Below are 14,075 nucleotides of genomic sequence, written 5' to 3'. Positions count from 1 at the left end.
GGGATTTGATGCCATGAAGGAGGAACCTCTTACCTTTATTAAAGGATCTGGTACTGTTAATGATGTCAAAGCATCTATAGATCTATGGTTGATATGATATAACGACAAGGCGTACCGCGCAAGGGAGGGAGTTTTCCATTTCTGGATGGTAACGGAATCACAAGACACTTACCATATGTTGGCTTTCACAGCCTATTCCCGCACCCTCAAGGCTTAAGTCACCATCTCACTTACGGGACATTTTATGAACCTAACCGGACGAGTGCATTCGACCCCTGGCTTCGAGTGAGATCGAACCAGGCGTCACTTGCGTTGTATCATTTGCTTTGGGAGGAAAACGACTGTCAACCCAACCCGCTGCTGATAGGAGTGAATTGTTATTGGTTCCTTGAACACACAAATTCAGTCTGTGATTATGTCCCTGAGGCACCAGCTGCGGCCACCTGTGAACATCCTCGAATCATAATCTTATGAAGCCTTAAATGAGCACCTTATGAACCCTCGTTCTCCTGGTTCGAGAAGACTTGATGATTCACTCTTCATGAATGCTTCGAATCATCTCTTCCCTGGATCCAAAATCCAGTGTCTAGTAAATTACTATAAATTGCACGATGAAAATTGACGCGATCACCTCCTTGACTTAAAGAATCTATGCACACAAGAAGTATGCGCACTACAGTCGTTTATGTTTCTAATTCGTGGGACCTAGTGGACATGCTTCAGAAGGCTTCGAAACCTGTGACATTGGAGGTCGGAACTTGACTGGCTGACCCAAGTGTACAGTACCTACAGTTCCATTGGTCTGGACATATTCAGCCCAATCAGGTCAGATCGTATGGAGACGGACAGATAGCTGGGTGAATTGATGTGTGGATGAACACACGAACACACAGAACGATTGAAGGACAGACAGACTGATGGACAGGTGGGGAAAAAGTGATTTGATGCATTTGAATGACCGTAGCTGAGTACGTCCATACCTTTAAATGATCTCCAAAACGCTGGGATCTCGACAGACGCCATTGAGCACCTCACAATATCTACTTTCTAACAATGAGTCTGTCTGCTAGATTTAAAGCTACCTCACTTTTCCCAAATGAGAGCAAAATGTATTCATATTAAGACGAATATTTCCGTGGTTCTACGGTCGGCTCTGGGGGGTCGGTCTCTTCAACTGACGAGAGGATGATAATGATAATAATAATGAGAGATAAATAAGTCATGAAAAAATAAAGATGAGGATAAATGTATTGAGTTCCACGACATCCCAGAAGCCGTTCTCGTCCACATGTCTTTTCGTCACACTCATCATCTACACTGACAAGCGATCTTGGGCGGCGCCTTATTGTAGGCAAGACCACGACACCCAAACATGTATTCAGCTCGTCTTTGGGGGATGAGTGCCTGAGAATCCCTCAAGGTGCTGTGGCGGTTTACCCTGTGGTACGTGAACTGTGGAGGGTACAGTCCACATTGTCTCTGTACCGTCTGGCTCACCTTCATTGGTGGAACTCAGTCTCCGAAGGAGCTTTGGTCCTCAGGAGAAAAAGAAAGACAGATCACCTGGGTGAGGAGTGTAGCCAGTGGCTATTTTCTACACCCGTTCATCAATCTGCGATCTATGATTTGGACTCGGAGAGACGAGGAACTCAAGGGAAATCGCTCATCTGTGTGGTATAAAAAGTCCTCCAATACGATATAGACATCACGCATCATCAAGCCATCAGGGAGGGCTCAATGGCCATCAGGCGGGGTGTGAGGGAGGGAGAGGCAAAGAGTGTGTGTGGGGGCACAAGTGAGGTGGTAGTAGGAGGTAGGAGGAGGAGGAGGAGGAGGAGGCGCGTGTGTAATGGCATCCCATATAATCAGAAGAAGTGGGGGTGACAGGACAGGGGTAATCAGAGCGAGTGGTGACAAGAAATTACTTACTACCGACCTCTTGGGGGAAGGGGGATGTGGTTGGAGGGTGGAGGTGGGGCGGTGGTGCTTCCCTTTGACCGCCCCGTGATTGGGAATTCCGCTTCCCCCCTTCGGCATTTCTTTTATGGCATCGTTTTCTTCTTAAAAGCGGAGAAAACAGGAATAGGTCCACAGTTGCGCTTCAGCGCCTTTTTTTTCCCGTGCATCTTTTCTTCTTTGTTGTGAACCAAAGGACAAAAGCTTCTTTTCTTTTTCATGTTTTTTCCGTCGTCAGTTTTTGTGTGTAGAAAAAAAAGGAGGAAAAATGTTTTTTTTTTTTTTATGAATTGTCGAAGTTAAGCACCAGTGAGTGGTATTATTCCGTGCGTGAGACCCAGCTGTAATGAGACCCACCTGTGCATGAGACCCACCTGTACTCAGACCCACCTGTACTCAGAACCACCTGTGCATGAGACCCATCTGTACTCAGACCCATCTGTAATGATACCCACCTGTGCATGAGACCCACCTGTACTCACACCCACCTGTACTGAGACCCGCCTTTGCATGAGACCCACCTGTACTCAGACCCATCTGTAATGATACCCACCTGTGCATGAGACCCACCTCTGTAGGTGACCCAATCTGTACTATAGACCAGCCTGTGCAAGAGACTCACCTGTTCAGTAGACCCACCTGGATTGAGACCCACCTGTTATGAGACCCATCCTTACTGAGACCCACTTCTGCAGAAGACCCACCTGTACTGAGACCTATCTGTACTCAGACCCACCTACCTGTACTGAGACCCACCTCTGCAGGAGACCCACCTGTACTAACACCCACCCTTGCGGGAGACCCACCTGTACAAAGACCCACTTCTGCAGGAGACCCACCTGTAGTAAGACCCACCCTTGCGAGAGACCCACCTGTACAAAGACCCACCTCTGCGGGAGACCCACCTGTACAAAGACCCACCCTTGAGAGAGACCCACCTTTACTAAGACCCACCCTTGCGAGAGACCCACCTGTACAAAGACCCACTTCTGCGGGAGACCCACCTGTACAAAGACCCACCCTTGCGAGAGACCCACCTGTACAAAGACCCACTTCTGCGGGAGACCCACCTGTTCAAAGACCCACCCTTGCGAGAGACCCACCTGTACAAAGACCCACTTCTGCGGGAGACCCACCTGTACAAAGACCCACCCTTGAGAGAGACCCACCTGTACAAATACCCACCCTTGCGAGAGACCCACCTGTACAAAGACCCACTTCTGCGGGAGACCCACCTGTACAAAGACCCACCCTTGAGAGAGACCCACCTGTACAAAGACCCACCTCTGCGGGAGACCCACCTGTACAAAGACCCACCTCTGCGGGAGACCCACCTGTACAAAGACCCACTTCTGCAGGAGACCCACCTGTACTATAGACCCACCCTTGCGAGAGACCCACCTGTACAAAGACCCACCCTTGAGAGAGACCCACCTGTACAAAGACCCACCTCTGCAGGAGACCCACCTGTACTATAGACCCCACCCTTGCGAGAGACCCACCTGTTCAAAGACCCACCCTTGCGAGAGACCCACCTGTACAAAGACCCACTCCTGCAGGAGACCCACCTGTACAAAGACCCACTTCTTCGGGAGACCCACCTGTACAAAGACCCATCCTTGCGAGAGACCCACCTGTACAAAGACCCACTCCTGCAGGAGACCCACCTGTACAAAGACCCACTTCTTCGGGAGACCCACCTGTACAAAGACCCACCCTTGCGAGAGACCCACCTGTACAAAGACCCACCCTTGCGAGAGACCCACCTGTTCAAAGACCCACCCTTGCGAGAGACCCACCTGTTCAAAGACCCACCCTTGCGAGAGACCCACCTGTACAAAGACCCACTCCTGCAGGAGACCCACCTGTACAAAGACCCACTTCTTCGGGAGACCCACCTGTACAAAGACCCACCCTTGAGAGAGACCCACCTTTACTAAGACCCACCCTTGCGAGAGACCCACCTGTACAAAGACCCACTTCTACAGGAGACCCACCTTAGCGGGAGACCGTCTGAGCGCAGGGTGGCACTGAGGCGAAGATAGCAGACTGGCGGGAAGACGAAAGACATGAGGGTGACTGTAGACCCGCCAACCAAGTCCAGGATCTTGCTGAACTCCGGCACGGCCATACCAACCCCGACGATGACCAGCATGACCATGGTACGTAGCGCGCACCGCCTCACGCCCAGCTCTGCCGACCAAGGGAGGATCGTCAGCGGGTGGTGGTCAAGGGCGACGACGTGAGGTGGAGAGGTCACGGGGTCGGGAGGGTCACGAGGTGGAGAGGGCATGGGGTCGGGAGGTCACGAGATGGAGAGGTCACGGGGTCGGGAGATCACTGGGTCGAAAGGTCACGAGGTGCAGAGGTGACAGGGTCGAAAGGTCACAACATGTAGAGGCCACGGGGTCGGAAAGTCACGAGCTGTAGAGGTCACGAGGTGGAGAGGTCACTGGGTCGAAAGGTCAGGAGGTGCAGAGGTTACAGGGTCGATAGGTCATAAGGTGTAGAGGTCACGGGGTCGGGAGGTCACGAGGTGGAGAGGTCAGTGAGTCGAGAGGTCACAAGGTGCAGAGGTTACAGGGTCGATAGGTCACAAGGTGTAGAGGTCACGGGGTCGGGAGGTCACGAGGTGGAGAGGTCACTGGGTCGAAAGGTCTGGAGGTGCAGAGGTTACAGGGTCGATAGGTCACAAGGTGTAGAGGTCACGGGGTCGGGAGGTCACGAGGTGTAGAGATCGCAGGGTCGGAAGGTCACGGGGTCGAAAGGTCAGGAGGTGTAAAGGTTACGGGGTCGAGCATTCACGAGGTATAGAGAGGTTCCAAGGTCCCAGGGTCGTGGTGTCACGATCTGTAAAGGTTACAAGGTCAAGAGGTCAAGAGGTGTAGAAGTCAAGGGGTCGGGAGATCACGGGGTCGGGAGGTCACGGGGTCGAGAGGTCACGGGGTCGGGAGGTCACGGGATCGGGAGGTCACGGGGTCGAGAGGTCACAGGGTCGAGAAGTCACGGGGTCGGGAGGTCACGGGGTCGGGAGGTCACGGGGTCGAGAGTATTTTCACAGTGGGAGACACTGTATAGACCCCCAACGCTAGTGGGATGGAAGGACGTGAGGAGGTTTAAGAGAAGGAAGTCTTTTAGAAAGCAATGAGATGACTGGAAAAGACACAAATAGAATACTTGGTTCAAAGACAAAATAGCTCCATATGTGCTGAATTTTTTTTTCATACCTACAGTTAACTAGACACTGGATATACATTTCTTGATGTCGATGGAAAAAAAAAAAAGAAAGAGGCAAAGTGTCAAGGGAGTGGAAGAGGACAAGCATCATGCCCATCTTTAAGAAAGGCGACCAGTAATTTGTGCTGAACTATACACCAGTCTGAAAATAGTGATGTCTGTAAAGTACTAGAGAAGATAATCCGAAAGAAAAATGAATGATTGTGAAGAAGGAAGGTGACCAAGAGAGAGATAAACTGGATTTAGGAAAAGGAGGTCATCTGTAATGAACCTTAAGAGAGAGTGAGCTCTGTTTTAGATGAGAAAAAATTGGGTGGAATGTGTGTGTGTGTGTGTGTGTGTGTGTGTGTGTGTGTGTGTATCTGGACAGTCCCCCCCCCCCATCCCCCGCCCCCCACCTAACAGAGCATTTGACGCTGCATCAAATCAAGAGGCTGGTTAAAAAAAAAAGAAGCTAGATCTTCAGAAAAGAACAAGAAAAATGGGAAGACGGATAGAAAATGGAGAGACGGATAGAAGACTATGTAAGTGAAAGGAAAGAAAAAAGGAATTATGACGGAGGAGGTCTTTCAAAATGGGCTTGGAGGTGGGGAGGGTGGTGTCGGGTCACCACTGGCATGCCTTAGGGTTAAGTCTTGTAAGACCAATGCTGTTCTCTGGTCTATGGGAATACCTTGCCCGAAGGATTAGACTCCTACCTGAACATGTTTGCAGATGATGCCTAACGGAAGCAATTAGTACTGACGAGGATTGCAGCACCCTGCAAGGGGACCTATGCAAAGTCCACCGTTGGGTGTGTGAGTGATGGAAAAGTAGTGGTGATGGGTTACGAGAATAGTCGTATCGTCTCGATACGAATATTATCGAGCGTGGAATGAGCTGCAGGAGGAATCTATGTGTGAAGAGGGACTTAGGGGTCGACACAGCGCCGAGCCTCGGTACCAAGAACTCCACCTTTAGTAGAATAGCAGATACGAAGAAGAAGAAGGACAACTGTCTGATATTAGCAATGCATTCGAGAATACACTTGAAAGAATATCTGAGATGCTGCTCCAATCTTGTGTCGTTACCTATAACGAAATGTGTCCCCTCATGTTTGGTCATGCCAACGCTTGAAGAATGCACAGAAAACGATGATAGATAGATAGAGAGAGAGAGAGAGAGAGAGAGAGAGAGAGAGAGAGAGAGAGAGAGAGAGAGAGAGAGAGAGAGAGAGAGAGAGAGAGAGAGAGAGAGAGAGAGAGAGAGAAGGTCAGAGGCGAGGCAACAAAGATAGTATATTGCAACCCTCACATGGAAGAGAGAAAAGATCGAGTGATGAATTGATTACAATCTTTGGTGTCTTTGACACCGGTTTGATGACGTTAGCAGTGAACTGCAGTTCTTGGAAAAGATGGAACGATAAAATAACCAGAGGCTAATAACATGATATCAAGCGCGGACTGTGTTCTCTAAAAACACGCACAGAATTGATTTTGCAAGATGTCACCCGGTGGCTGAATGGCACATACTGAGGGACGTAATTATCAATGTGAACTACAATACAAAAGTTCAAAAAAAAGGGGGAAAAAAAGGTGTATGTTGGGAAAGAATGATCAGAAAATGGGGTTCCCACAGGTACACAGAACTATCTCCCACACACACACACACACACACACGGGCAACACGAGTGTAAAACTCTTTCTCCGTAACACACACACACACTCAAGCGCTACTCCCATCCCTCATACTTACTACTAGGGGAAATTCAGGAGCCCTTCAATCGTCTGGTCCACCGGGTTCACGACGATGACGAAGGCGAAGAGGAAGTGGCTGAGGAGGAAGATGTTGGTAAGCATCACCGCCACGCCCGACACAGACTGCAGGATGTTGTCCTTGACGCCGTTGTCCCCCAGGATGCCGTAGGAGATGATGGAGACGGGCAAGTACAGCGCCAGCAATACTGGAAGGATCGCCAGGGAGACGTCACTCACTTGGGGCTTGGCCGGGGGAAGAGGAGGAGGAGGAGGATGAGGAGGAGGAGGATGAGGAGGAGGAGGATGAGGAGGAGGAGGAGGAGGAGGAGTGGTTTTTAAGAGAGACGCCACCACCACACTGGTGGACAGAGATGAGAGGCGTAGGCTCCTATGGACGACAGCTCAGGGGTAAAAATGGAGTTGAGGGAAAGTTGGTACAGCTGTATATGTGGCGAAAGGTAAACATACTAGAGTGAAGGTTTTTAGCATCAAGAGAAAAAACAGACAAAATGATATAAAAGGAGTTCTATCTTCGATCCCAGTTACTATCGTTTTTTAGTTTTCTTCTTCTTTGGGTGTGTTTCGCGATGGGAAAGTTGAGGGAGGAGGGGAAAAGAGACATCAGTGAAGAGGGAGGGAGCGAAGCGCGCGCGCACATGGGCTGGCCTGCGTGTGTGTTTGTGTGTGTGTGTGTGTGTGTGTGTGTGTGTGTGTGTGTGTGTGTGTGATGTGGGGCCAGCAAGCGATAGCCTTCCTTGATATATATCTATATATTCAATTAACCCGATCAAAGCCAAGGATCCTTAAGCCATGAGCGAGCGAGCGCCCACACACACACACACACACACACATATATATATATATATATATATATATATATATATATATATATATATATATATATATATATATATATATATTATCCCTGGGGATAGGGGATTAAGAATACTTCCCACGTATTCCCTGCGTGTCGTAGAAGGCGACTAAAAGGGGAGGGAGCGGGGGCTGCAAATCCTCCCCTCTGGTTTTTTTTTAATTTTCCAAAAGAAGGAACAGAGTGGGGCCAGGTGAGGATATTCCAAAATGGCCCGGTCCTCTGTTCTTAACGCTACCTCGCTAACGCGGGAAATGGCGAATAGTTTAAAATATATATATATATATATATATATATATATATATATATATATATATATATATATATATATATATATATATATATATATATATATATATATATGTATATATATATATATATATATATATATATATATATATATATATATATATATATATATATATATATATATATATATATATACATATATATATATATATATATATATATATATATATATATATATATATATATATATATATATATATATACATATATATATATATATATATATATATATATATATATATATATATATATATATATATATATATATATATACATATATATATATATATATATATATATATATATATATATATATATATATATATATATATATATATATATATATATATATATATATACGTGACCTCACAAAGCAGCGGTCCTAGACCGTCATATAATGGAGAAGTTAGCTCCGGACTGCGTGGGGAAGTTAGCTTCGCAGGACGGGGGAGGAAGTTAAGCTTTTTGAACCGCGCCAAGAAGTTAGCTTCCGGGCTGCACATAGTAGTAGACTTTGTGACTGGACGTGTGAAAGAAGGCAGGTGATGGGAGGGAAGTGTGAGATGGTAACCCTTGCCCAACAGGTGATGGAAGGGAAGTGTGAGATGGTAACCCTTGCCCAACAGGTGATGGAAGGGAAGTGTGAGATGGTAACCCTTGCCCAACAGGTGATGGGAGGGAAGTGTGAGATGATAACCCTTGCCCAACAGGTGATGGGAGGGAAGTGTGAGATGATAACCCTTGCCCAACAGGTGTTGGGAGGGAAGTGTGAGATGATAACCCTTGCCCAACAGGTGATGGGAGGGAAGTGTGAGATGGTAACCCTTGCCCAACAGGTGATGGGAGGGAAGTGTGAGATGGTAACCCTTGCCCAACAGGTGATGGGAGGGAAGTGTGAGATGATAACCCTTGCCCAACAGGTGATGGGAGGGAAGTGTGAGATGATAACCCTTGCCCAACAGGTGATGGGAGGGAAGTGTGAGATGATAACCCTTGCCCAACAGGTGTTGGGAGGGAAGTGTGAGATAATAACCCTTGCCCAACAGGTGTTGGGAGGGAAGTGTGAGATGATAACCCTTGCCCAAAGTAATATGAAAAGGAATAGATTGTAATCGTGTCAGAAGCTGTGGGTGGACCACAGTGGGTGTAGTACACCTAAGACACACACACCGAAGGGCTTTAGTGTGTTTGGTACACGTCCAAGATACACAGGGGTGCCTTTGGCACACACACACACACACACACACACACACACACACACACACACATCAGAGTGAGAATTCCACATCCAAGATACAATGAGGGTATTGCATACATAGAACAACACACACATCATACACCCGAAATACACATCAAGGGGAAAGATACACAGCACAGCTTGACAAGCGGTGCAGTGTATATATATATATATATATATATATATATATATATATATATATATATATATCTTTTCTTTTAAACTATTCGCCATTTCCCGCGTTAGCGAGGTAGCGCTAAGAACAGAGGACTGGGCCTTTTTTGGAATATCCTCAACTGGCCCCCTCTGTTCCTTCTTTTGGAAAATTTAAAAAAAAAAAAAAAAAAAAAAAAAAAAGAGAGGGGAGGATTTCCAGCCCCCCGCTCCCTCCCCTTTTAGTCGCCTTCTACGAAGCGCTAAGAACAGAGGACTGGCCTTTTTTGGAATATCCTCACTGGCCCCCTCTGTTCCTTCTTTTGGAAAATTTAAAAAAAAAAAAAAAAAAAAAAAAAAAGAGGGGGAGGATTTCCAGCCCCCCGCTCCTCCCCTTTTAGTCGCCTTCTACGACCGCAGGGAATACGTGGGAAGTATTCTTAATCCCCTATCCCCAGGGATAAATATATATATATATATATATATATATATATATATATATATATATATATATATATATATATATAAACGACTGAAATACACAGGGGGCACAGGCAGGTCAATGAGTTTAATGACCTTAAACAACTGCTGATAACGAGAAGGATAGTTCATTCGGCCTTACCAAGAACGCATCATGACTACAAGAACCTCCACATCCCCGCCTACAGTCATGCACCACAGGGCCACTCTGGAGAAGGACCTTGCACCACAGGGCCACACTGGAAAGGACCTTGCACCACAGGGCCACACTGGAGAAGGACCTTGCACCACAGGGCCACTCTGGAGAGGAGGGCCACACTGGAGAAGGACCTTGCACCAAAGGGCCACTCTGGAGAGGAGGGCCACACTGGAGAAGGACCTTGCACCACAGGGCCACACTGGAGAAGGACCTTGCACCACAGGGCCACACTGGAGAAGGACCCTGCGCCACAGGGCCACTCTGGAGAAGGACCTTGCACCACAGGGCCACACTGGAGAAGGACCTTGCACCACAGGGCCACACTGGAGAAGGACCCTGCGCCACAGGGCCACTCTGGAGAAGGACCTTGCACCACAGGGTCACACTGGAGAAGGACCCTGCGCCAAAGGGCCACTCTGGAGAGGGAGGGGGTTGGGTTGGCCACACTGGAGAAGGACCCAGCACCACAACGGCCACTAATACTCACCCTTCAGCGAATGGTCTCCTCGTCGTCCAACACCACTCACCTAGGAAGGTCACGACAACGCTCCTGGGGAAGTCGGAGCGATTCTTCATATCATTCTGGACCGTCGGGAAGAGCGAGGCGCCCCCGAGGGAGAAGAGGATGGAGCCGAAGCCCAGGAAGTACGAGTTGAAGGTGGGAGTCGGGAAGGTGGGCGGGTCGTGGTCCTCCCTTTGGAGGATGACCACCACAACCACGACCACGCAGGCTACGAAGGTCGCCCCTGAGGCCAGAATGGGCGCTACCCTGTACCATGAGGGAAACGAAGATTAGCTAGTGTCTGCCTCACACACACACACACATGGGTACGGCAGGCGATCTACAGAGCTTGCCCTAGCCGTTCATCCTTCCCATAGGGCCGGGCGATAGATAGGGGTGGATGTATATACAAGTGTAAACGTGAGAATGAAAACATGGTGCATATGTAGATATAGATAGATAGATAGATAGATAAATAGATAGATAGATAGATAGATAGATAGACAGATAGATAGATAGATTATAAAACAGGTAAGTTTGAATGTTCTTTTATTTTTCAAACATTTCCCTGAAAGTGGAAATGTTTATGGAACAGAAATGACGACCCGTCGATCCTGGTTTGGAGTTCAATCACCAATTCCTGTCATTTCCCGAATTCCACCTCTGATGTATATGATGTATATATATATAGATGTGATTTGCTTATTTTCTGTGTAAACTGTGAGTGATGGATGTTCGATAACAAATGGTGGTAAAGAAAAAAAAAAACAAACATTTTGATAACTGATATTCTGGGTTGTTTTTCTTTTAATTATGATCACATTGGACATTGCCTCTTTCCCCTCGTACGTGATGACGAATTGTACGTCTTTGATCAGAACTATATGGGTGATTATCTGTGATTGTCTGTCTGTGATTTATGTCTTTATGACTGTCTATGATGGGCTACAGCTTGTGTGTATATGAAGACAATCCTATACTCTCGTCAGTTAGGCCCCGTGTTCACTCTCGTCATGCCCCGTGTTCACTCTAGTCAGTCAGGCCCCGTGTTCACTCTCGTCAGGCCCCGTGTTTGACCAGCCTTTTACTTCACCTTGGGGTTATTTTCTTCCACTTGCTTGCCGTAGAGTTAAGTACTTTCTCTCGCGTCTCTCGTAAGTCTATCCTTTTGTTGCCTCATTAGATCCTCTTGTTCCGGAGAGAGAGAGAGAGAGAGAGAGAGAGAGAGAGAGAGAGAGAGAGAGAGAGAGAGAGAGAGAGAGAGAGAGAGACTCTTTTCTGCTTTGCATAACGGAATCCATCAGAAGCAGTTAACGTATAACCCTCATTTCTCTTCTCGTTCGTGTGTGTGTGTGTGTGTGTGTGAGAGAGAGAGAGAGAGAGAGAGAGAGAGAGAGAGAGAGAGAGAGAGAGAGAGAGAGAGAGAGAGAGAGAGAAGAGAGAGAGCGTGTGTGTGTGTGTGTGTGTGTGTGTGTGTGTGTGTGTGACGGGCTATCTTAATCTGTGTTCCCTCCGTCTGTTCTCAATGGGATTGCTCTCAAAACGTGCAGGATCTGGTTCAAGTGGCGTGGATGCCCTACGTTGCCAGGGAGGGAGGGAGTGGGTCGTCTTCGTCCGTTGCCTGGCCTTTCCCTCGTCTTTCGAAGTGACGACTCCAATATTGTGCGTCGAAGTGTTCCGTGTGTCTTGACACCAGACTCCACCTCCACCTCCGCCTCTTGTGTAATGGACTCCTTCATTTCTAAGGTTCAAAAGAGGAGGAGGAGGAGGAGGAGGAGGAGGAGGAACTTGTAAGAGAAGTGGAAATAAATGCTCACAGGTGTCCCCACACTTTTATATGGGCCGAGTATGTATTATTGACCTTGTGTCATTCCTTCCTCTTGGTATGGTAAAGAGAAATGACTTTCGATCTTTTACTGTTACTTAAAAAGCCTCTTGGCTGGTCGATGAACTCTTGACGTCATTCATAAACATTTTTAGAGTTTGATGTCTTGGTATCATTTAGAAAAAGAAACCTTTTGACCTCCGACCTCTTGATGTCATTTGAAATACCTTTTAGAATTTGATGTCTTGGTATCATTTAGAAAAAGAACTTTTGACCTCTAACCTCTTGATGTCATCTGAAAACCTTTTAGAATTTGATGTCTTGGTATCATTTAGAAAAAAATTGACCTCTAACCTCTTGATGTCATTTGAAATACTTCTTGACCCCTAATTGCCTAGCATGATGACCCATTACTTGACCTGGTGACATCACAGTGACGTTCTGGATAACCAAATTTTTTTTTCATCACCGCTTTGGAAATGAGTGACATGATCTGTGTTTATCAAGCCATATCCTTCATGTGTTTCTCAGGTCGACAGAGCGTATCCTACAGCCATCTTGATCCTGATATCCTCAAACACTCGTCATTATAATAGCCACTTCATGTACCTCATGATTCCAAAGGGATATCCCAGCATCTCCCACCAGCATCCCACCACTCATCTCCTTCCCATGGGATATCCCAGCATCTCCCACCAGCATCCCACCACTCATCTCTTTCCCCTGATGAACCTCACCCTCACCACTGCTTCAGTGAGTCCCCCATCTGCATCCACAACCTCCTCACCCAGGATACTCATGATCATCTCCTTCCATCCTTTTGCCCTACACACACACACACACACACACACACACACACACACACACACACACACACACGTCACGCGCATTCGCCTCCAGCCATGCAACATCAGGAAGAGCATCTCTCCTCTCGAGAGAGGTGAGGAGGAGAAGGAGGAGGAGGTGGAGGAGGGAGGAGGTGGAGGAGGAGGTGGAAGATGGTTGGTGGTTGGTGGCGCCTCTTCGAGCTGGGTCTCCGCCCATGATTATTGCTCTCGAATGGGGTAGTGTGTGTGTGTGTGTGTGAGAGAGAGAGAGAGAGAGAGAGAGAGAGAGAGAGAGAGAGAGAGAGAGAGAGAGAGAGAGAGAGAGAGAGAGAGAGAGAGAGAGAGAGAGAGAGAGAGAGCCTCGCGGACACACACACACGTGTGTGAGGGAGGGGAAACGCCCGCCCCCTCACGACGCACCGGTCACAGTGCCACCTGCTATATTGGCTCTGGAAGCCCTTTGATGTTCAGGGATGCAGTAGGCAGCTTCCACGGAGGGCTGAGGGAGGAGAGGGGTAGGTGTTTCTGTTTACTCTCGTAAGATCTATCGTCACCACCAGCTCCAACAATTCTACTCCATCTATGTGAGTGAGTGCATGTGTGTGTGTGTGTGAGACGTCTCCTCCATCTATGTGTGTGTGTGAGACGTCTCCTTCATCTATGTGTGTGTGTGAGACGTCTCCTCCATCTATGTGTGTGTGTGAGAGGTTTCCTCCATCTATGTGTGTGTGTGTGTGTGT

At 47.6% G+C, this 14,075-nt stretch overlaps 1 protein-coding gene across 1 annotated transcript in view; it reads right to left on the bottom strand.

Moving 5' to 3' along the window:
• Positions 1-14,075, bottom strand: part of LOC139764603 (uncharacterized) — a 41,227-nt gene that overhangs the window by 1,017 nt on the left and 26,135 nt on the right. Inside the window, 3 exon segments of the mRNA XM_071691446.1 lie at positions 3,954-4,147; positions 6,924-7,135; positions 10,709-10,950. Coding sequence (XP_071547547.1) covers positions 3,954-4,147; positions 6,924-7,135; positions 10,709-10,950 — 648 coding nt within the window.

This window comes from Panulirus ornatus, chromosome 50 (assembly GCF_036320965.1).
Source record: "Panulirus ornatus isolate Po-2019 chromosome 50, ASM3632096v1, whole genome shotgun sequence".
NCBI lineage: Eukaryota > Metazoa > Arthropoda > Malacostraca > Decapoda > Palinuridae > Panulirus > Panulirus ornatus.
This window is presented reverse-complemented; position numbering and strand designations above follow the sequence as displayed.